General features: G+C 38.7%; 1 protein-coding gene across 1 annotated transcript in view; it reads right to left on the bottom strand.

Moving 5' to 3' along the window:
• Nucleotides 1-26,124, bottom strand: part of Phex (phosphate regulating endopeptidase X-linked) — a 237,576-nt gene that overhangs the window by 38,372 nt on the left and 173,080 nt on the right. Inside the window, 1 exon segment of the mRNA NM_013004.2 lies at nucleotides 15,623-15,681. Coding sequence (NP_037136.2) covers nucleotides 15,623-15,681 — 59 coding nt within the window.

Below are 26,124 nucleotides of genomic sequence, written 5' to 3'. Positions count from 1 at the left end.
TGGCTCACAAGCATCTGTAAAGAGATCCGATGCCCTCTTCTGGTGTGTCTGAAGACAGCTACAGTGTACTCATATATAATAAATGAATAAATCTTTAAAAAAATCCATTTGTCACAAGTAGTGGTGATATTACTGGTCCCCAATAAACACACTTTGAGAAGTTCAAATTCTGAAATAGAGAAAACACTAATCCCCACCTCCATACCAGTATGAAGCTCTATTTGGTCCTTTCATACAAGCAATTACTGCCCTGTGCATTAAAACTAGCATCAGTAGTGCTCAGCCTAGTTGTGGGAAATATATACTAAAGAATGCCTGTGTGTTTCACTGAAGCTATAATGTTTATTTGATAATGATTTTATCAATGACACATGACTATAACTCTACCATATTAGTTATACTTAGTCTCTTCCAATACCATCCTTTAAGATGCAAATTTATCAATATATGTGTCTGCTGATGGTGGAGACATAAATTGGAAAAAGAAAACAGGACCAGGGATATAGCTTAGTGTCCATGTTCTTCCTAACTGTGTGAGTTCCTAGATTCAAGATGCAACATTGCAAAACAAACACAGGGACACACACCTCTTTGGTAGCTAATAATTTTCTTTCAATTCTATGACTTCCTTTAGGGTATATACCAAGAAGTAGAAGAGTTGCTGCATTGAATGATATTTCACAAAGTAAAAGACGATTGTAAAAAAAAAAAAATAAGGTGAGGGACAAGTGAGATTGGGAGCATCAGGACAGATTAGTGAGACTGACCCTGACTTCCTGTCTACCTGTGTTGTATTCCAGGATTTTGATGCTCACATTGTAGTTCAGCAGCCAAGTAGCTCTCCTCCAATGGCCCACTCACGCCTTCATTCAAATCAGAGCGATCCTAACAACCATTTCATGCTTTTTATTACCAACCCCACAGTGACTATTCCCAGTCCACTAAAACAGAAACAACATTCACAGATACCTCACAGACAGAAGACTGAGGCCATACAGGCATCAGTCCCAAATCTCACTCGCTAATGGGATTCTAGGAGACAGTGGGCTTACTAGTTAAGGATGCTTTGGTTTACTCATGAAGACTTCACAGAGCATTGTTCTCAGCTGTCTCCCGGGTCAGACCTCAAAGACAGACAATCTTAAAATGCTTACAGCAGGTGCTTTTAAGCATACCATCTGTCAATTTTGCAAACTGTTGCAAGTTTGTTCATGACTTAACTTTATCTGTCTCAATAAACTTTGTAAATCTCATTGTAAATTTTTGTGAAACAATCACTTTCTGGGGAAAACACTTCAGTATTCTTTATAAGGCATCTTACAGTATCTGTCTGTCAAGTAATCTAACTTCAATTCCCCAATAGGCAATGCTAAAGGACCAAGAAAATAGTGGACTTAAATACGGGGCTTGCGGTGAGCAGCATGCTTAGGGTTAGGAAAAATGAAGTGCCTTCTTCATTTTCATAGTGCTTTAATGGACATAGGATCAGTAGAAGATGGATCCTACCTAACTTTGTGATATTCGCCTACCTCCCAGCTGATCTCATATCCTATGGAGTCTTGCCATATCAAAAGGTAAAGAAGCCCTCACTAGTAGGATTTGTGTGTGTGTGTGTGTGTGTGTGTGTGTGTGTGTGTATGAATATTTGACAATATCTTGGTATATACTCATTGTGTAGCTCATATAATTCCCACATTTCTTATCCAGTGTTGAATACTATAGTATATAGGTTGAAAGAGTACCAGCAATAAACTAGGTTACACTCCCAGACCCGCTGTGATAGTTAATCTTGGTTGTCAACTTCATTGGATCTGAAATCTACTAAGCTCTGTATAGATAAGCTATTTCCTGGTTTGGATTCAGTGATGAGAGAGGACTCTCACACAGAGTAGGGTTTACTCTTCAGCAGCAGTCCAGTTTCAGATGGTCCAAGGGGAAAGCTATTGCTTTTTACCTGCCCAGCTTCACTCCTTGCTGATGAGAGCACTTACTTTATTGTTGCTGCTGCTGCTGTTGCTACCATCCTTCATTAATATTAAAGCCAAGCTTCTTTAGCTTTCAACATGAACTGAAGACCAGTGACTCTCTAGGAATCCTCCAGGCCTTCAGTGACATACTGAAAAAACTGAAGCATCTAGCCTCATGCACTGAGCAGTCTCAGTCTCTCCATTGTGAAGAAAGTAATTGCTGGGCTACTCAGTCTGTCATGTAAGTCAATCTAATGAATTCATTGCATTAGATTCATTTATTATATTGATTCTGTTCCTTTAGAGAACCCTGACTAATGAACCCGCAGTTTACTAGTGTTGCAGTTTTTAGCCAAGTTATTTTCTCTTCTAAAAGATGGGCATATAGTACAAAGTATATAGAGCTCTTAAGAGGACTAGACATTCAAGTAGTAGGCACACTAATGGTTCCCCAACATAGCGGAATGCACAGTACCATCACTATAGCCACTTGATAGGAGTTTATTAAGAAGAAATGGAAATGGTTGAAAACTGTATTATATATTATCATTTTTTCAGTTACTAGAACTCTTCCTCTTATTAATGACAACCCATAGTTGGGTCCTCCATCTTTCTTTTGGGCATATACAAAACACCAGCTTTTCCAAGTTTACTTCCTTTCCCCTTCTTTGAGCCATTTTCTTTAAGAATAAAACTAAGAAAATAAAATTGATTTTTTTTACTTCCCAGAAAAAAGTACACTAATGCCCTGTTCTTTGGCATGATCTATAACATCTACAAATCATGTCATAGCCTTTGTTTTCTCAAGCACCCAGGCTGCCTCTGCTCCAACGGTCATTCTCACAGTCCATTACTGCACCAGATGAAGCTCAGAGTGCTACCTTTGCAGCAGTCACCTCTTCCTACTTGTCATAGCATTTCTTCTCCACCTAAAGAGCTTTGTTTTCCTGCCAAAGTCTTCTCAATCATCACATTCACCAATCATCCAATCATAGCTCACTCAGATTAAAATCCTCCTTTGTAGTGACTCCCACAATACACTGAATACTCACTACAATGTCCTATAAGCTTGAACCTATCCAGGTAACAAGCTTCTCACCCATCTCATCAGAAGCAAGTACTAATAGCTTGCTAGGATTTATCTACTAACTCTATAGTATAGTTATATAACCTCCATTTTATTTTTAAAAATTAACGAAGTATTAAACATGTTAAGAAACTTGGCCAAGATTGTAAGTTACTAGTGACCAAGTCAAGATGGAAAATCAAACTGTCCCACTTGAGAACACATAGAATTAACTACTATTATCCTATGATGCTATATGTCCCAGTTTAAGTTTGCTATCTGTCATGTTATAATGCTATACAACAAATCATCTCCAAATTTTTTAAAACTATAAACACTATTTCACAGTTTCTCTGTGCCAGGAATTTAGAAGCAGCTATTGGGGGGATGGTCTGTCTGAAGGTATCTTGGGAGACTGCAGTGAAAAGGAAGGACTTTGTTGCATTGACCCAAATGCTTAGACTGAAGGATCTGCTTGGTGCTAGAAATGGGAAAAGTCCTCTGGAGTCTCACTTGTGGGCCCCTCCACAATCTGCTTGAGTGCCCTAATGTTGTGTTGATTGGCTTCTCCCAAAGTGATAAATCAAGAAAGAAAGATGAAAGTCATAATGTCTCTCATTACCTAGCCTCAGAATTCATATTCTGTTATGTATATAAAATCCCACTGGGTATACATCTAAGCTTTAACTTAGTCTGAGAAGGAGCTTCAGAGATCTTTGGATATCAAGAAATAAAGATTATTCAAATTTCCTAAAACATTAAGTGAGAATATGTTCTAGATCTAGGCTTCTTAATCTTTTCCATTCACAGCACCTTTGCAACAAAGAAATGCTAATTTGACTCTTGGCATATGTATGTGTATATCTCTGTATATAAAACAGGTATTCCTGATCATAAATATTAAAGACATTTTTACAAACAACTATTTGGTATACATATACATTTACTATTTATTAAAAATGAAATATCTAGTGCAGGCCAACAGGAACCAGATGTAGATCTCTCCTGAGAGACACAGCCAGAATACAGCAAATACATAGGGGAATGCCATCATTAAACCACTGAACTGAGAATGGAACCTCCGTTGAAAGAATCAGAGAAAGGACTGAAAGAGCTTGAAGTGCTCGAGACCCCATATGAACAACAATGCCAACCAACCAGAGCTTCCAGGGACTAAGCTACTACCCAAAGACTATACATGGACTGACCCTGGACTCTGACCTCATAGGTAGCAATGAATATCCTAGTAAGAGCAGCAGTGGAAGGGGAAGCCCTTGGTCCTGCCAAGACTGAACCCCCAGTGAACATGATTGGTGGGGGGAGGGCGGTAATGGGGGGAGGATGGGGAGGGGAACACCCATAGAGAAGGGGAGGGGGAGAGGTTATGGGGATGTTGGCCGAGAAACCAGGAAAGGGAATAGCAATCGAAATTTAAATAAGAAATACCCAAGTTAATAAAGATGAAAAAAATGAAATACCTGATGCTAATGAGATGGGTTGTTCTTATTTATTTTTACATACAGATTAAATCTTGGGTGAATATTTACACAGGATATAAAACATCTTCAGCATTTTTCAGAATTTTCAATTGTTGTGTAAAATGTATTCATTTTATGTGTATGTCTGTATATCAGGGAACTAAAGGCATGCAAGTGTCTGTGGAACCTTGAAAAGACACCGGTTACCCTTCAACTCAAGTTAATATACATAACATACAAATCAGGTGGTAAAAATGTTTCTTTTACATAACTAAAATCTTATGTTTCCATAATAGGAATATAACATAACAAACACTGTCAGAAACACCTCAGACTTATTACACATTTAATACTGAATTAATTAATTTTTGTCAATGTACAGAACTCTTGTACTGTTCCATGGTCTTGCAACACATTTAAATACACAAGCAATAGGTAAGTTGTGTTCTGGATAATGAAAATTTTGTGTTAATCCCTGACATACCTCCACAGCTCCATAATTATGGAACATTGTTCCTAAATTCTGGATGTTTGCCTTGTTTCCTCATGTCTCCAAATGGAACATTAAACAAATTCAAGACTTTAGTTCCATTAAATCCCAGTAGAAGCTACAGGTGAATATTACTAACTTGGCTTCCATTCTCTAGTTTTTAGCAGATGTAACAAAGAATGATAACTTCTCTCAGTTTGAAATAGTTATGTCCTTAACAGGGAAACACATTTATGTTTGATTTCAGGATTAACTCTATGGTGAAATGTCAGTATAAACCCAGCCTCTGGACAAAGGTTTATTATCTTTTTTAGCTCAACATCGGTAATTAAACCGGGACAACAAAATCTCTTGGGTAAAAAAGTAAATATAATAAAACCGTTTGGTTTAGCCCTCAGGCCAGGATTGTTTTCAAGCCAAGATTGTATTTGCTTAAAATAATTGTTTAATATGATTTTGGATATACAAATATAAAAAGTTAATACTGGAATGAGGCATACAACAAATTCACAGTGACATGAACACATATAACAAGCTTTATTCTGAAGACAAATCCATATTACTAGAAATAAAAAAAATGGATCTGAGCTGCACACTCTTCCAGACATTGCTACCACATGACTAGATTCACAGAACCATAGAAGCTAGATTAGATTTTTCTTGGTAGCTCCCAGAAGCCAATCCTCACATAGGCTTTACTACAACTATAGTCCATGCATTGATCCAATATGCTGTCTGTTCTGTAAATAAAGTTTGATTGAAGCCCAGCCATGCTCACTTAGCTTATAGATTATCTGTAGCTACAATTGCAGTGTTCAGAAGTTGACGTATGTGGCAAATTTGAAAACATTTGTGTTCTGGTAATGTACAGTACATGTTTTCTTGATTTGTACCTCTGAAGACTTGACCTTAGGCAACCTATTAGAAGGCCAAGATATCTGTTTCTACTAAATGATATTCCAAATACCTTTATGGAAGAAAGGGAAAGAAACTGCTACTCACATCAAGGTATTACTTACACAGAGTGAAGGCAAAATATTTTGTATGTGGTTCTGGGACTGGAACTCAGAGATACACACATGCTAGGTAAGCATCTTGACACTAAGCTATACCCACAGCTCAGTCAAGGGATAAGCTGTAACATACATCACCCATACAACCATTGATCAGGTTAAGACAGAGACTATCTTTTGTATTTCCTCAGTCAATACCCCGAAGAAAGATTGCTACTATTTTAATTTCTATCATATGAATGAATTTCCCTACTCCTGATTTTATATGCATGGAATGAAATACATACTTCCTCTTGTGCCTGGCTTCTTTCGTTCAACATTATGTCACTGGCAAATATATGGTACTCATACCATTGCATTTTCTTCCGCATTGCTGTGTGAGCAACATTCAGTTGCAAAAATAAAGCATGATGTATTAACCTATTCTTCTGTTGGTGACCATTATGGCCCATCCAAGGGCTGCCTGATATACTAGTTTGGGAAATACAAGTTTTGACGTTGGCTATGTGTTGGCAGTTACAAATCTATCATCTGAGACACTTCCTGAACACTCTATAGGCTGCCTATCATGCAGCAACCAGGACAGTAAGGGCCAAAAAGGTTGACTCCATCATGCCACGTAATTATACTCAAACTCTCCCACTGAGGCTTTTACTTTGTCCCTTTGAAAGAGGAACACTCCTCCATTGTTGGTGGGATTGCAGACTGGTACAACCATTCTGGAAATCAGTCTGGAGGTTCCTCAGAAAATTGGACATTGAACTGCCTGAGGATCCAGCTATACCTCTCTTGGGCATATACCCAAAAGATGCCCCAACATATAAAAAAGACACATGCTCCACTATGTTCATAGCAGCCTGATTTATTTTTTTTAAAGATTTATTCATTTATTATATATAAATACACTGTAGCTGCTCAAACACAGCAGAAGAGGAGGGCATCGGATCTCTTTACAGATGGTTGTGAGCCACCATGTGGTTGCTGGGAATTGAACTCAGGACCTCTGGAAGAGCAGTCAGTGCTCTTAACCGCTGAGCCATCTCTCCAGCCCCGCAGCCTTATTTATAATAGCCAGAAGCTGGAAAGAACCCAGATGCCCTTCAACAGAGGAATGGATACAGAAAATGTGGTACATCTACACAATGGAATATTACTCAGCTATCAAAAACAATGACTTTATGAAATTCGTAGACAAATGGTTGGAACTGGAAAATATCATCCTGAGTGAGGTAACCCAATCACAGAAAAACACACATGGTATGCACTCATTGATAAGTGGCTATTAGCCCAAATGCTTGAATTACCCTAGATGCCTAGAACAAATGAAACTCAAGATGGATGATCAAAATGTGAATGCTTCACTCCTTCTTTAAAAGGGGAACAAGAATACCCTTGGCAGGGAATAGAGAGGCAAAGATTAAAACAGACACAGAAGGAACACCCATTCAGAGCCTGCCCCACATGTGGCCCATACATATACAGCCATCCAATTAGACAAGATGGATGAAGCAAAGAAGTGCAGGCCGACAGGAGCCGGATGTAGATCTCTCCTGAGAGACACAGCCAGAATACAGCAAATACAGAGGCGAATGCCAGCAGCAAACCACTGAACTGAGAATGGGACCCCCGTTAAAGGAATCAGAGAAAGAACTCGAAGAGCTTGAAGGAGCTCGAGACCCCTTATGAGCAACAATGCCAAGCAACCAGAGCTTCCAGGGACTAAGCCATTACCTAAGGATTATACATGGACTGACCCTGGACTCTGACCTCATAGGTAGCAATGAATATTCTAGTAAGATCACCAGTGGAAGGGGAAGCCCTTGGTCCTGCTAAGACTGAATCCCCAGTGAACGTGATTGTTGTGGGGAGGGATTAGGGGGATGTTTGCCCGGAAATTGGGAAAGGGAATAACACTCGAAATGTAAATAAGAAACACTCAAGTTAAAAAAAAAAAGAAAAAAAGAAAAAGAAAAGAGAGATGATACATAAAGAAGTGGGGGAGGGATTAGGGGTATGTTTGCCCGGAAACCGGGAAAAGGAATAACACTCGAAATGTAAATAAGAAATACTCAAGTTAATAATAATAAAAAAACACAAAAAAAGAAAAGAAAAGAGGGATGATAAGTTTAGCAGTTGTCACAAAGTTAGGAAAGCACAGACTGGGGTGCTAATGACCTCAGCTCTTGCTCTTCTACTGAACTACCTATTGAAATGTAATTAAGAGTGGTGATAGCTCTTTCCTGCAATGCCCAATGCAACAGATTCAAATCACTAAAACTTCACACTACACTCTGTGTCTGAAGACATGACCTTGACAAGAGCAGAAAATAAGCTTTAACCACTCTGCAAAAATAACTGAACATCAAAAGATGGCTCCAATCTCGGGTTCTGCACAAAAGCATGGGTTGGGAAAGCATAACAAGTCTACAGGTTTTCCTGTTTTCTGCTCAAGTCTTTACTGTATGTAGCAGCAGACTTAGTGGCATAAATCAGAAAATGATAATGAGACATGAAGGAAATTCTCATAAATCACGTTACTAAGTATAGTTACATCGTAGATGTGGAACCCAATTAAACAGATGGCCACATGCTGTCAGAATTAGCCCCTAATCAATAAAGATGTTCATTTTAGAAAATCACCTCAATTTTTCACTTCTTCAGTGAAGCACAGAGGAGGCAGTTGGGAGGGGATGGGAGAGTACCAGGAAACTCAATGGGGAGATGTGTAAGAAGAAATTCCACCTGTCTTAATTTGTAGTCCAGAAAATCAGAAATGAAAGAGCAGGGAAAGTCACCCAAAGGATTCGTTGTCATCTTGCCTGGTAATGTAATTTACAATGAGAGCAAGCACTGGTCATTAGGAAAATAGAAACAGCTTGAATCTCTTAATTAAAATACCGCTTCAAATTGTTCATTTTAAAACCCCTCTGCCCATGAGCTTTCTAGAACCCATTGGGTTACCCTGAAATGACTACTTCCTCAGAAAAGTTCTGATCGGGTCAGCCCTTCCCAGTCAAGAAAAAGGCAGAGCAGTTGGAAACCCTGAAGACAGAACTATTGTTAGACACATTTAATTCCCCAAAGGAGCAGTAAGCCTTTAGTGACATTTGAAAGAAATGGAAACACCAGTGGAGAGACAATCTCATCACCCTTTTCTTGCATAAGAGCTGACCTATTACACTCACTAGACTGATGACAATTAAGTTTGTAAATACCAAGAGTTGATGAAAGAGAGGAACAAAAGAAACTCTGTTGGATTTAGAATACCCCCTTTAAAAGCATCTGGCGATATCTAGTAGAAAACTTGTCAATTCTCCCCGCAAGGAGTTCTGCCATGAGGAATATCATCCTGATTGACTTCAGAAGACAATGCACAAGACTATTCGGAGAAGCCCCATTCCTAGGAGTGAATTTACAAGGGTTGGGGGTGGAGAGAGAGAACAGATAATCTGGGTGTGTGGTCAGACAAGTGAATACTATACAGCAATGTATAGTAAAGTGAAAAAAATGCATGCTGCCACATGCTCCATACACACACACACACACACACACACACACACACACACACACACATATATATATATATATATATATATATATATATATATATATGCCTTAAAATAATAGGGATAGAGAAGTAGCTCAGTAGTTAATAGCACTGGCTGATCTTCTAGAGGATCCAAGTTAGATTCCCAGCATCCAAATGGCAGCGCACAACTATCTATAACTCTAATACCAGGGGATCTGATGCCATTTACTGGCTTTTGCAGGTACCAGTCAAGCATAGGGACACAGACACACTTCTAATTAAAGCACCCATATGCATAAAACAAAAATTAAAAATAATGATGTTGATTGAAGATTCACAACTCTGAAGACTATCTATAGTATGATAATTTTTATTATTTTGAAAACAGTATCATTAATGCTGCCTGCAAAAACTGCTAACATTTTAGATTTTAGAAAATAAACATAGCCCAGCACAGTAGTGTATTTTTAATCCCAGTATAAGAGAGGGGGGGATCTCTATGTGTTCTAGACCAGCATGGTCTTTATAACAAGTACTAAGCCAGCCAGAGTTGTATGGTGAACCCCCCCCCAACAAAAGATAAATCTAAAAAGAAGTATGCTGGTTACCTCTGTGATAATGGGGAAAAGTAGGACAAAAGGCAAACACTGGTAGGGTTTCAGCTCTTCACTGAGTCACACTTTAATAACACATGTTGATGTGCACATATATTTCAAACTGAATGTGGACCAGCATGCTACATAGATTCTTTAGAATCTGCCAAATATTGTATAATTCAAAAAGCCCTATTAAACTTTAATATTACTTCAGTATCCCAAAGACAGACTTGCAGGGAGTTCCCTGACCTAATTGTCCCTCTTCCCAATGTTGCTATATTCAATAAATGTTTTTCTGCTTATCACTAGTAATATGGCTCTTTTCGTAGACATATTATATACGAGTGACTGAACATGGCTTAGATCCCCAGCTGTGAATGCCCAAGTTCAGTAATAATGTCGCAACCACAAAGGGACAAAAGATACATTTGGGGTCTCTGGCACTCCCAGCAAGCTGACCCCAAATGGAGAGGAAAAATGAAAGATCCCAGCCATGGCTGGCATCACTTTACTCTGAGGACATTTTCCCATCTTTCTACTTCAGTGGTCATCAGCTGCCTTTTATTTCTACTTGGTCAAGCAGAAAAATGAGTATTTGGACATTGTTTTGGATTCTCAAGAAAGTTTGAACTTTGTAGCTATGAGAAAAGTGGGAGGAAAGAGAGAAAGAAACAGTGAGACAGACAGAGACAGAGAGGGGGACAGAGATAGACAGAGAGAGAGACAGAAAGAAAGATAGGAAGAGAGGGGGAGAGGGGGAGGGGGAGAGGGGGAGAGGGGGAGAGAGGGAGAGGGGGAGAGGGGGAGAGGGGGAGAGGGGGAGAGGGGGAGAGGGGGAGAGGGGGAGAGGGGAGGGAGAGAGAGAGTGCAATATCTATAAACATAGAAGCACAAGTTCTGACAAAATAACGTGAACATTTTTGAGATATTAAGCGATTCCTCACAGGAAGTGCAGAATAGACTTCATAATTCCTCCAGAGCTGCTCTGCCAGATAAAGAGCCATTCATCATTTGGGCTCAGCTCATTTCTTTCTGAAGTTCTCCTGATCAGGTTGGCCCAGTTTGTTCTTCTCTAAGACACTCCCATGGCATCAGTGCTTCTACTCTCACAACCATATCTAGAAAGCAGAACACCACCAAACAAGTATAGAGATTCCTTCAAAGTGCAAACATGAGCTTCCAAAGAAATAATTGTTGCTCAACTTCCCTTGTCTACTACGAATGAAAAGCAGAAAATACCTTCAGCAATATAACCTTAAGCACCAGAACAATCAGAAAATCATTGGATAAATGAGTCTCATAAGAACACATGAAGGACCCAGCTATACTTCTCCTGGGCATATACCCAAAAGATGCCCCAACATATAACATGGACACATGCCTCATTATGTTCATCGCAGCCTTATTTATAATAGCCAGATGCTGGAAAGAACCCAGATGCCCTTCAATAGAGGAACAGATACAGAAAATGTGGTACATTTATACAATGGAGTACTACTCAGCTATCAAAAACAATGACTTCATGAAATTCATAGGCAAATGGAATGAACTAGAAAATATTTGGTGGAGGGGGGCCATCCTCTTGAAGACGGGGTGGGAAGAAATGGAATGAGGTACTATAAGAGGGTATATGGGGTGGGGGCAATGACTGGACTGTAAAAAATAAAAGTAATAATAAAAAAAGAACAAAATATCATCCTGAGTGAGGTAACACAATCACAGAAAAATACACATGCTATGCACTCACTAATAAGTGAATATTAGCCCAAAAGCTCGAATTACCCAAGATACAATCCACAGACCACATGAAGCTCAAGAAGAAAGATGACCCAGAAGCCTGATATAGCTGTCTCCTGAGAGGTTCAGCCAGAGCATATAAAATACATAGGATAATGCTAGCAACAAACTATTGAAGTGAGAACGGGGTCCCTGTTGGATGAATTAGAGAAAGTATTAAAGGAGTTGAAGGGACTTGCAACCCCATAAGAACAACAATGCCAACCAACCAGAGCTCCCCAGGGACTAAACCACTACCCAAAGACTACACATGGACTGAACCATGGCTCCAGCTGCATATGTAGCAGAGGATGGCCTTGTTGGGCACCAATGGGAGAAGTCCATGGTCCTGCCAAGGCTGGACCCCCCCCCCAGTGTAGGGGAATGTCAGGAAGGGGTGGGTGAATGGGGGGAACATTATAGAAGAAGGGGAGGGGGATAGAAGAGGGGGCTTCTGTCTGGGAAACTGGGAAAGAGAATAACATTTGAAATGTAAATAAAAAGTATCCAATAAAAAAAAAACACATGAAGGTGCCCATGTGCCCATGGCTCAAAACTGCATATGTAGTAAAAGACTGCCTTATCTGGCATCAGTGGGAGGGGAGACCCTTGGACCTGTGGAGTCTCAATGACCCAGTGTAGGGGAATACTAGGGCACTGGGTTTGGGGACATGGCAGGGATAGGAGTTTTGTGAAGAGGAAACTGGGAAAAAGGATATTTGAAATGTAAAGAAATAAAATAACCACTAAAAAATAAAAGCAAAAGAAAGACCTTACCTTTCTGCCTCTCCTACGGTAGGTATATAACCTTTACCACAAACTCATCTGGGGACATGTGCCTAAGTAATGTAAGTTTCTTCAGTAAAAAATTTCTATCAAAATAAACAGTCTCAGTCAGTGAAATGGCTCAGAGGACAAAGGTGCTTGCTACCAAGCCTGAGTTCATTCTTCACTAGGTGGAAAGAGGAGCCTGACTCCTGCCAAGTTGTCCTCTCACTTCCATAATGCCCCCCACACATACATAAATAAAAATGTTAGTAAAACTAATAGAATGAAAAATTCAATCTGTACTCTATTGTTCAATGGACATTTTACATATGATGAATTTAGATAAATACTATACATTTTAATTGTACTTGAGATCTCAAATCAAAAATCACAAAGTCACCCTGTAACATATGCAGCTTGGAACCTTGGACCTCAAGAAAGCAACAGCATTTTCAGCATAATCAATATTTACATACTAAGAAGTGGCACTCAAAATATTTAACAACTTCTTTGGTTATATTAATTCGTGTAGAAATCAAAAATTAGCACCATCTGCTTGGTTTCCTTTTGCTCATTACTCTCAAGACCAATCCTGAAGATTACCACTTCCAACAGTAGCCACGAGAGGATGACTCTAGTAGTAAGCACAATCCCCCAACTGCTATACACATGTAATCCCAGAAGGTCGGGGGTGGAGGCAGAAGTATCAAAACTTCGAGGCCAATCCTCAGCTACATGGTAGTTTGAGGCCAGCCTGGGATTCATGAGACCTTACCAAAAAAAAAAAAATTGCAGGCTTATTGGTCACTGCAAGCAATTCTTAAGCTCAGTGAGATGAACTATGGATAGGATTTGAAGACCAGTGTGATTTGATATAACTATAAACAGAGCAGTCCAGAGGAAATGAGGGCAGAAACAGAAAGATCAGTGAGAAAGTTCTTCCTGTCATCCAGTTAGGAGACAGGTGGTCACAAGAGCAAGGAGGGCGAATCTTGCAATTTCTTTCCTGTGTTCACCAATTTAGAATCTTGTGGCTATTTATGCCACAAGATTAGATGTGATCACTAGAGGAGTGAGCAAAGATGGAGAACAGGGACAAACATAACAGGAATCAGGACTAGGCCCTAAGGCTCAGTCATCATGGAGAGGTAGAGGATTACATGTGTACAGCAGTTGGAGGAAAACCAAAGAGTTTAACCTGGAGCAGTCAGCACTCCCCACAAGACATCACACCATCAACCTGAATTTGATATCTGCCCTTCTCATGAATGCTTTTTACTACAAATGGACATGACTGTAAACAACCTATAGGATTATTCTGTATAATTTTCAACTTTATTAATGTAGTACCATAGTCCATATATTTTCTCAAGTTTCTGATTGGGTGTACAACCTAATTATTATGGAAACCTATGTTTGTAGGTGTCATAATAGACTATCTAACTTGCACTTTTGTGTGCTATTCCTTTGGATGAATTTGCCACATTCGCTTATTTCCATGCACAGGCACACATAAGCTATTTCCCTTCCCTGCTATCAATATTCTGCCACATGAATTCTCACATGGGCTTCTTTTTGCCTTGCTTTGTGTTCTGTGGGGAAAGTTTCTCAGTAGTATTCAGTAGAAACAATTGGAAATTGAAAGTTTTATTAAAACCAGTTTCTGAGCCCCACATCTGGTTTTGTATATCAGCTATAGCCCGAGAAGTTGCACTTCTAACAAGTTCCCCCATGGTGTATTTTTGCTGATGGCCCAAAGATGACACTATAAATCAAAATCCTCGGCTAGATCGAGCATGCAGATGATGCTCACAGATATGCAGGCATGTCTCTGGCTTTCCTATATATTGCCAACTTCCCTTGCAATGTGAGTGGCCTAAGTTATGTTTCTACCAGTGGCAGGATCTTTAATACCAATGCTGGATGCTGCCAGATTTTTTATATTATAACTATACTGAACCTTGACAATTTTAAAAATTAATCACAGCATTTGTTCTATAATCCTGTAATAGATAACTTTACCAAAAGCAACTTTGTGGTGGGGTAATGTTTGATTTACATTTACCATAGTCCATCATTGAGGAAAGGCAAGGCAGGAACTTGAAGGTCAGTCTGCTTGACTTTCCACACAAGATTACTTCTGACAGAGGAACTCACTTCACAGCTAATGAGGTCTAGAAGGAACCATGGAAGATGCTGTTTCCTACCAGACATGAAGGCTCCAAGACTATTTTCTTGTGGTGTTCAAGACCACCTGCCTACGAATGATGCTGCCCAAAGTGGGCTAGTCTGAGCTCTCTGTCTCTCTCTGTCTCTGTCGCTCTGTCTCCCTGTGTGTGTCTCCCTTGTCCCTCTCTGTGCCTATCTGTCTGTCTGACTGTCTGTCTGTCCTTCCTTCTCTCTGTATTTCTCTCTCTCCCTCACTATCTTTCATATACATATGTAATTCCTCAGTGGGGGACTATCCTCTCAGATGACTCGAAGCTGTAAGCTGACATTTAAACCTAACCATGGCAGCATATATAGCCAACATACAGAGATAAACATACTACAGACAATTTATCCTAGAGTTAATCAAAACACATTCAAGCTTCTTTTTTCATAAAATTGCCCCCAGTTAACTGTCATTTTTCCCATCAATGCTAGGACAGTGTGTAGAAGATAATCAAGATGGTTATGATAAAAAATGTATTCCTTTTCATGGAAAACTTCACTGTGGTTATGTTTACTGTAGTTTTAATAGCCAATGTAACATAAAATTCTTCTTATGCAGTAATAAGTAGAAAGAAAGCGAAAGTTCCTTACATTAAAAACACTAAAGAAATTGAAAAAAAACACTAGGAGATGGAAAGATTTGAAATTAATATTGTGAAGATGGCCAATCTACCAAAAGCAAACTACAGGATCAATGCAATGCTCCTCCATGGTCTGGTACTCACGTATCTGGTTGGTAGATGCACTGTAAAAGGCATTGACCGTTGTTGGGTTTGTAAACCACCTGCAGAAAGAGACAAATGCCAGAGGGTAGCCATCATTATCCAGATAGGAAAACAGTAACCATAAAATAACATGGATATTGGCACAAGGGAAAATTATTGCCTCATTTAGGGCTCCAACTCTGTTGAATGAATGAACAATCTTATCAGAATGTAAGCACAGTTTGGCAAGACTATATTATCAGGGCTGGAGAGATGGCTCAGTGATTAAACATACTGACTGCTCTTCCAGAGGTCCTGAGTTCAATTCCCAGAACACACATGGTAATTAGTTAACAATCATCTATGACTCTAGTTCCAGGGAATCTATGGTGCACAGACATACATCCAGGTAAAACACCTATACATATAAAATAAAAATAAACATAACTTAACAAAAGAATCTTAGCATGCCTAGCTTTTCATTAACAACAATAAACAAATAAAAAATCAACATGAGTGCATCTGAAAAACCTTAACAAGAAGTTCTATAATCAGAGGTGCTCCCTCTGAAGATGGAAACACAGCAGAAAGCTTATGTTTGCCAGGTTCTGTTCACATGATCCAGCTACCTCTCTAGCATACATTAGTCCTGACCTGTCCACAAAGCCATTTTAGACTGATAATAACACAGATCCATTTAAAGGTAGATGAATAATATAACACCATGCTACTAGAGTGTGCAACTGCTCCAGCAAAAAGTTTACTGATTTAAGTTGCAAATGCCTGAACTATCTCTATAAACAACTGAGTTTTATTGGATTGGTCACCAATCTTTTCTGGAGTTTTAGCTGAAAAGTGAAGGTACTGGACTGCCAGGATGACTCATCAGATAAAGTGTTTCCATGCAATTCTGGTGAATCCCTTACAACCCACAGTAGGAGAAAACCCACTTCTGCATCACAGAATGTGCACATGTGTACAAGTAATGATTGATGAAATTCAATATAATTGTTGAATTAAATAATAAAAAAGGGATGCACCATCCCACACCATGCTGGGTACCAGCAGGCCTCTGGGCACTAGCAGGCCACATAGCACCAGCCGGGTATTCTTATCTCTGCTGGGTCTCTGACCCTCTGCTCTAAAATCTCTCCACCTGACTCAGTAAGATCCCATGGCAGGTCACTACCATGCCAGCCCCACACAGCAAATTCTGTGTCTGGCTTGGGTGCCTTGCCACTTGGGTGCCACTTTCTCTGGAACTCAGTTGAGTCACCGCATGAAGGAAAACACCACACAATCTTAATTTAAAATCCACAGGTAACTCAATCACTGGACGCAACTACTAACATCCTAATTAGTAAGCCATACTAGATTAAATGATCTGGTTGTGGATCCTAGCGGATCTGCCATCTAACCGGGGGCCTCTAGTTCATTACATCTTCTACCCCAAAATCTCTCTCCGTTCAAAAAGCCACAGGTCTCTTTTTCCCTCCTCTCTTTCCTGCTCCGACCAGGAAGTCCCGCCTACTCCTCACCCAATGATTGGTCCCCTGAAATCTTTATTCATTAGAGGAAGATCCTTGCCACATATAATAATCAATAAGTATAATTTTTATTCATGAAATGACAATTCTTTTGAGGTGGGATATTGTTTTGATTAACTGTGATTCAACTTATGGTTTGCCATCATCAGACCAGTTTCAAATGTTTATCTCTAAAAATCACTCTTGGTCCACGGGCTATGTGATAGGTACCACATGATATCAATCCTAGTCACCACTTTTTATGATTAAACTCAATGTCTTTTAAGCTAAATTGCTAAAATTAAACTTAAAAAGTATGAGTGTTTAGCTTAGTGGTACAACATATCCTTAGCATTCATGAGGCTCTGGATTCAAATCCCAAGATGAAAAAAAAGATGTGCATAATTGCATAAATCCATTTTCAAAACAATTATTTTATTATTCGATATCTAATAGAAATGTCAGAGTAATAAATTAATGTATATCAGGCTAACATAAAACTGGTAGGAACCCAACTCTTGATTGTTATTGGTCCATTCAAAGCTTCTCCTTACTTGTGGAAAACCTATGAATATACCATCCTATCATTGGGACTATTAGCTGGCAGTCACTTAGCATTTTACCTTGTTCTTAGCACTTTATCATTAGCTCATCTAGAGATGAAGACAAAGTCTGGCCTTTCAAATTTCAAAGTAGTTCTATTAGGCTTTGCATTATTCTAGAGGCAATTGCAAGAATCAAGACAGTACCTTGGCTTTTGTCAAATCAAGGTAAGTGCTTCAATTAGACACTGATATTTATCAAAACATTCCCTACTTTGTTGAGAAAACAAGTAGAGGAGAGAGTATCTTTTGTTGACCCCAACTTTCTATCTGTAGTGAGTAGCCTAATACCTGAGATCCTGCCATTATACAGCAAAAAGAACTTTCAGATGTAATTAAGGTTAAGACTCTGAAAAGACAGAGCTTATCCTAGATTATCCAGGTAGACTGATCTAATCACATGTACCCTTAAGGGCAGGCAACTTTTTTAAGCTAGAATCAAATAGATGCAACAGAGGACTAGAGGTCAGAAAAGATGCTTGCAGATGGGAACTCAGATTGAAAGGGTGAAAAGGAAATCACAGAGTGCTACTGGCTCTTAGATGAAGAGGCCAATATTCAAAGAAGTCAGAAATTCAGACATGTAACCACAGGAAATGAGTTAGACCATAGTATGCGTGCATACGTGTGTGTGTGCATGTGTGTGTGTGCATGTGTGTGTGTGTGTGTGTGCATGTGCATGTGAGCATGCGCACGCAGATAATTGTAATAATGCACATTCCTACAGACTGTCCCTTCTCATCGGTTCTCACTCTCTGCCTGTTCATGAAAAAGTAAACTTTCATGAGTGACAACCATGCAGTAACACATTCTAACTACTGATAGACAAAGGCACAAAAAACAAAGAGATAAATAAGCGCCAGCTGGGGGCCATTACAGCGAGACTTCTAAAGCTTCAGCAAGAATTGATAAAAACATCCTACCTCACATATATAACCTTCTCAGTCCTGACCCTTATCCACCCCTCAGAGATGCTATTTATTCTTGGGTCCATTTGGAACCTTAAGAGTCTCTGGAGCTGATGCTAAGTATCTGCACCAGCAGGTCCTATCAGTTATTGATGCTTTTGTTTCTTCTGTTTGTTTAGGAATGATGCCAATACATCTGTGAAATACTTTGTACATCTCCTTTATTATATCCAAGTTTGTTATATATTTAGTTTTACTATTCTCAGATGCAAACTTTTAATATCTGTTTACAAAATAGTTTATTCTTCCCTCATTAAGATATGAAATCTAAATTCCTTTCCTCTTCATAATGGACTAATCCTGCTGACTCATTGCTAAAGAAAAAGATGAAATGAATCTGGGAAGGAGCTGGTAGAGTACTTGAAGAAAACACTGGCTACTATCCATACCTCTGCATAGACTGGCCATGATAGCACAGACTTATAATCCTAGCACTTAGAAAGTAGACCCCGGGGGAGAAACCTCAACTACATATCAAGTTTGATGTCAGGCTGAAATACATGAGACCATGTCTCAAAATTTTTTTTAAAGAGTAATACAGTTTTTTTAAACAGTTTGGATTTTCCAAGGGCAATACACTGATGCACAAAAGAACAGCCTCTCTCCTTTCTTCCCTCTCCTCTCTCAAGAAACCTGCTATTTAAGATTTTTGATCAACCAGCATTCTGTTAAATTCCACATACAGATAGGCCATACATAGGTGTTCTAATCAATTAGCACCAATTAGTAGGAAATGTATCAATGAGTACGGAAAGGACCAACATAAGAGAAGGGGCCCAGTCTCTATCTCACTACAACTAAATGAAAGACCTGAGCAAGAACCCCAGACCTAAGTCTACTGACCATGCCTAGAATCAGAATATGTACAAGTTAAATAATTATCATTGTTTTCAGCCCCTAATTTTGGGGATGGTTTGATATGCAAAAGCAAATAAGTAGAATGTGGAAAAGTTGACTCTGTACAGATTAAGACCTACCTAACAGTTTGAATTTTCCCAGAAAACAGTTTTATTTGCCAATATGATGGGTCTTAAAAAAAATAAGTTAGAATTCCTTAAAGACAAGGCAGGAAACACTAATTCTTTTAATTGTTCACACTTGTCAAAGTGGCCCATTTCTTAAATGGTGGGGCCCTGAAGGCATTCTAGATGGCAGCACTTTACCTCCTAGGATGATTTATGGGCTAAGACAATTGTCCAAATAGCAGGTTCTGAGCAGGAGATCATTAAATCTATTGTTAAATATACATTTATGTTAATAAACAAAAATACCATTCAAATACTTTAGATTCTTCCTACTATGTCTGTGGGGTGCTCCTGCAGTCTGTATTGATGGAAGAAAACAATAGATAATGGAGAAGAGAGAAGTCGTATAAAAACTTTAAATCTCAATCAATATGGGACAGAGGTATAGTTAAAAGGAATGTAATACCAAAATGCACTGATCTGAAATGTGCTGGTATTCTAATTTCCTTTTACTATCTAGCCCAATAGATACAATCGGGCTAAAACTTCACATTTTATTTATCAACTCTAGTAGTCCAGGGAATATGAAAATAATAAAAAACTGAATATATGATACTTCCTTACCAATACCCTGCGATATTAGTCACATTCAGTGATATAAATAATGCTTTTGCAAACAAAAACTCTGAGCAAGACTATAATTTGCATATATGTTTAATATGGCTTTTGCAAATTTTTAGAAGTTAGAGAATAGAACCCAGACATGTTTTGTCACAGTAGAATGAGAGTGAGATAATAAGGAAGCTGGCTTAGAATCACTTCTGTCAAATAAGAAGATCCTGAGGGAAAGAAATTACTTCTGACTCAAGCCAAGCAGTAAAGAAAATCCAGTATTTTTTTAAGCAAACTGATGAAGTGACAATTCTGAGAACCAGTCCCTAAATATGTACCTTAAGGGATGATCACCCAATTAATTTCATTCTTACTGATATTTCCCATTGCCTTAGAAACTTCTTAATGCATATTAGTGCAGCTAAAATGGATTCTATGAGAAAAAAAAGATGATAAAGGATATTTATCTCCCAGCCCCACAAAGAAGTAAAATGTTATTCTGGGCCTTTTGGGAATGATAGTCATGATATGCTTTTAAAGTAAACTAGGACAGAGGAGCTACTCCAGCATCCTCCACAGTTGATTAACTCATGAATTTTCAGACGTAAAAGATGTCAATTAAAGTCCATGGGTTTCATGAAGGTAAAATTCCATACAATGCTTGAAATACACTACACAGATATTTCCTAAAAATTTTTTTGAGTCGTCACTTTGCCATGGAAAGAAGACCTTAAACTTTTTCAGAGAAATATTCTTTTCTCTGAAATAGACACATACATTGATGAAGTAAGGATTACAAGTACTACATTTATTTTTAATGTTAAAAGATGTTTGTCAAACACTGATCAATTTAATACATTTGTGAAGTAGATACAGACAGCACTGTGTATCTACAGCTTAGGGGAAAATGTATCTGTACTTGACACACATCTTATTATTCCCCAAATGATAAAGAGTACCAACAGTCTCAAGCATTTTAATCTGTGGTCTTGTTAGAGGAAGTAATAGTACTAGGGGGACAACTTTGGGATTCCATAAAACTCACACTACTTCAAGTTAGCTCTCCCTGCTTCCTGTTTTAGATGTAACCTCTTGCCTCTTGTCTGTTGTGTGGTAGCATACACTCGGAACAGTAGGCCATGCACCTCACCTACGTGGCACATTAGACCTGTCTCTGGTGGTAATGGGTGCAGGTGAGCTGGCCCAATGTTCTAAGGGCTGAAGAGCTGACCCTGCCCCCTGTGGGCAGCAGCATTGGGTAGGCTAGCCAAGGCAGTGCTGGTGGTGCAGACCCAGGTGAGCTGACAGGCTGATCAATTCAGTTTCAAGGCTTAAAGTTGGCCCACCCTAACACCTACCACATCTATGATATGCTGGAGCTTATAAAAGGACCAGTGCTAAATATCATAAGCTGTAGAATGTCCATGACACAGGCAACAGCATATCTGAGAGGAGTTCCTGAAAGGATTCAGTATAGATGGTGTGGCAGAAGCCAGAGGCCTCAAATCAGACCAATGAATTACTGCAATATACATCTGCACATAAAGATGTGTAGACAATCTATTGATTGCCATATTGTCTTATTGAATGTATCCTTTGCTTACAGAAGCTTTGCCTTTTTATGAGGTCCCATTTGTCTATTGTTGGTTTTAGAGCTTAAGCCACTGGTGTTCTGTTCAGGAAATTTTCCCCTGTGCCCAAGTGTTCAAGGTTCTTCCCAACATTTTCTTCTATTAGATTCAGTGTTTGTTTTTATGTGGAGGTCCTTCATCCACTTGGACTTGAGCTTTGTACAAGAAAATAAGAATGGATTGATTTCAGATTCTGCATGGGCCCAGAGCAAACCCTGTGCCATAGCCCTGTGTACCCAGATCACCCTGGGAGAGAGCTGGTCTCCCAGTAGTGATAACACACAGATTTACAAGAGGGTCAAGCCACTGTCAGAGACAGAAAGACCAACTAACACCAGAAATAAGCAGATGGCGAGTGGCAATGGCAAGAAATTTAGCAACAGAAACCAAGGCCACTTGGTATCTTCAAAACACAGTTCTCCCACCATAGCAATTCCTGGATACCCCAGCACACCAGAAAAGCAAGATTTTGATTTAAAATCACAATATATGATGCTATTAGAGGATTTTAAGAAAGACAAAAATAACTCCCTTAAAGAAATACAGGACCCAATCACAGAAAAACACACATGGTATGCACTCATTGTTAAGTGGACATTAGCCCAAATGCTTGAATTATCCTAGATGTACAGAACACATGAAACTCAAGAAGGATGACCAAAATGTGAATGCTTCACTCCTTCTTTAAAAGGGGAACAAGAAAACCCTTGGCAGGGAATAGGGAGGCAAAGTTTAGAACAGAGGCAGAAGGAACACCCATTCAGAGCCTGCCCCACATGTGGCCCATACATATACAGCCACCAAACTAGATAAGATGGATGAAGCAAAGAAGTGCAGGCTGACAGGAACCGGATGTGGATCTCTCCTGAGAGACACAGCCAAAATACAGCAAATACATAGGCAAATGCCATCATTAAACCACTGAACTGAGAATGGGACCCCCTTTAAAGAATCTTACAGAGGACTGAAAGAGCTTGAAGGGGCTTGAGACCTCATATGAACAACAATGCCAAGCAACCAGAGCTTCCAGGGACTAAGCCACTACCCAAAGACTATACATGGACTGACCTTGGGCTCCAACCTCATAGGTAGCAATGAATAACCTAGTGAGAGCACCAGTGGAAGGGGAAGCCCTTGGTCCTGCCAAGACTGAACCCCCAGTGAACGTGACTGTTGAGGGGAGGGTGGTAATGGGGGAGGATGGGGAGGGGAACACTCATATAGAAGGAGAGGGGGAGGGGCTAGGGGGATGTTGGCCCGAAAACCGGGAAGGGGAATAACAATCGAAATGTAAATAAGAAATACTCAAGTTAATAAAGATAAAAAAAAAAAGACAGACTAGGCAGATGTTTGTGGGAAGCACAAACTTATATCTGTTCAGAAAGGAATTCCCTGGGGATAAATTCACCCTCCTGTTTATGTTCAAAACAAGTTATAGATCCTCTGAGACTGCATCTTACCTTTTATTCTAAAGCCCATCAAAAAATGAAATATCAGTTATGATTGATGTTTCCCTTCCTCTTCTCAGTACCTTGGTGTTTTGGGATAGCAGATGAGTATTTCTTTTAAATTTCAAGTAAAAAACAAAAAGATAAATATAAACCATGGTATCTGCTGGAGAGTATAAGATTCTGAGTTTTGTGGGTGATTTCATGATGAGGTGAAACAATGAAGCCACTTGTTGTGACCTGTTTATAATTCACATGTATGAAGGACAGCAAATACTAGGGTTTTGTGGATGAGTGTTGTTTATGAAATTCCCCTTCTTTTCACATTCTCCATGCAATATGGTTTTAGAAGTTTGCTGAGTAGACGATATTATCTAGAACGAATCCAGAATGATTTTGTAATTTCTTTTGACCAATATATAACAAACCAGGAATTGTGTCTCTTCAATGAATGTGGTCAGGATAGGCTAGTAAAGGCCTGCACATGTATGGCCAACTACCAGTTAGTGGTTTGTTTTTGTTATATCATAATATTTTAAAAAAGAATGTAAATATATAAAAGGTAAAATAAAAAAGAAGGAATGATCCATTATAAAGAAAAAGCAAGCACCAAAAAAAAAATACCCAAGTTAATAAAGATGAAAAAGAAATACAGGACAACACAGGTAAACAAGTAGAAGCCCTTAAAGAGGAAAGACAAAAAAAAACATACTGAAATAGGTGAAAAAATAAAATAGGTGAAGTAATAAAACAAAATGATCCAGAATCTAAAAATGGAAATAGAAACAATAAGGAAATCACAAATAGAGACAAACTTAAATTAGAAAACCTAGGAAAGATATCAGGAGTCATAGAATCAAGCCAACAGAATACAAGAAATAGAAGAGAGAATCTCAGGAGTAGAAGATACCAGAGAAAACATTAACACAACAGTCAAAGAAAATGAAAAATGCAAAAAGATCCTAGCCCAAAACATCCACAAAATCCAGGACAAAATGAGAAGATCAAACCTAAGGATAAAAGGTATAGAAGAAAGCAAAGATTCCAAAAATTAAAGGGCCAGTAAATATCTTCAACAAAATCATAGAAGAAAACTTTCCTAACCTAAAGAAAGAGATGCCCATAAACATACAAGAAGCCTACAGAACTCCAAATAGATTGGACCATAATAGAAATTCCTCCTGTCACATAATAGTCAAAACACCAAATGCACAAAACAAAGAAGGAATATTAAAAGCAGTAAAGGAAAAAGGTCAAGTGACATATAAATGCAGACCTATCAGAATTACACCAGACTTCACACCAGAGACTATGAAAGCCAGAAGATCCTGGGCAGATGTCATACAGACCCTAAGAGAACACAAATGACAGCCCAGGCTACTATATCCAGTAAAATCCTCAATTAACATAAATGGAGAAACCAAGATATTCCATCACAAAACCAAATTTACACAATATCTTTCCACAAATCCAGCCCTACAAAGGATAAAGATGGAAAACTCCAACACAAGGAGAGAAACTAAACCCTAGTAAAAGCAAAAACATAATCTAATTTCAACTAACCCAAAGAAAGATAGACACATAAACTTAATTGCACCTCTAACAACAAAATTAAGAAGAAACAGCATTTTACTGCATATAGGAAACACACTTCAGTGACAAAGACAGACACTAACTCAAAGTAAAAGGTTGGAAAACAATTTTCAAAGCCAATGGTCCCAAAATAGAAGCTGCAGTAGCCATTCTAATATCGAATAAAATCAACTTTCAACCAAAAGTTATCAAAAAAGATAAGGAAGGACACTTCATATTCATCAAAGGAAAAAATTGACCAAGATGAACTCTCAATTCTGAATATCTATGCTCCAAATGCAAGGGCACCTATATTCATAAAAGAATCCTTACTAAAACTGAAAGTACACATTGTACCTCACATAATAATAGTGGAAGACTTCAACACCCCACTCTCAGCAATAGACAGATCATGGAAACAAAACAGAGACACAGAGAAACTAACAGAAGTTATGAAGCAAATGAATTTAACAGATATCTATAGAACATTTCATGCTAAAACAAAAGAATATACCTCCTTCTAAGCACCTCATGGAAACTTCTCCAAAATTGACCATATAATCAGTCACAAAACAGGCCTCAACAGAAACAAGAAGACTGAAAGAATCCCATGCATCCTGTCAGATCACCATGGACTAAGATCATCATCATACTGGTCTTCAATAACAACAAAAACAACAGAAAGCCCACATGTACATGGAAGCTGAACAAACCTCTACTCAATGATAACTTGGTCAAGGAAGAAATAAATAAAGAAATTAAAGACTTTTTAAATTTAATGAAAATGAAGGTACATCATACCCAAACTTATGGGACACAATGAAAGCAATGCTAAGAGGAAAACTCATAACTCTGAGTGCCTCCAAAAAGAAACTAGAGAGGATATATTAGCAGTTTGAGAGCAAACCTAAATGCTCTAGAACAAAAAGAAGCAAATACACCCAAGAGGAGTAGAAGGCAGGAAATAATCAAACTCAGAGCTGAAGTCAACCAAGAAGAAACAAAAAGAAGTATACAAAGAATCAACAAAACCAGGAGCTGTTTGTATGAGAAAATCAACATGATCAATAAACCCTTGGCCAGATTAACCAGAGGGCACTAAGAGAGTATCTAACTAACAAAATCAGAAATGAAAAGGGAGACAGACATAACAACAGAATCTGAGGAAGTTCAAAAAAATCATCAGATCCTACTACAAA

Source organism: Rattus norvegicus, chromosome X, assembly GCF_021556685.1.
Source record: "Rattus norvegicus strain SHRSP/BbbUtx chromosome X, alternate assembly SHRSP_T2T, whole genome shotgun sequence".
NCBI classification, from domain to species: Eukaryota; Metazoa; Chordata; class Mammalia; order Rodentia; family Muridae; genus Rattus; species Rattus norvegicus.
The sequence above is the reverse complement of the archived record's forward strand: the minus strand, read 5'-3'. Positions and strand labels throughout refer to the sequence as shown.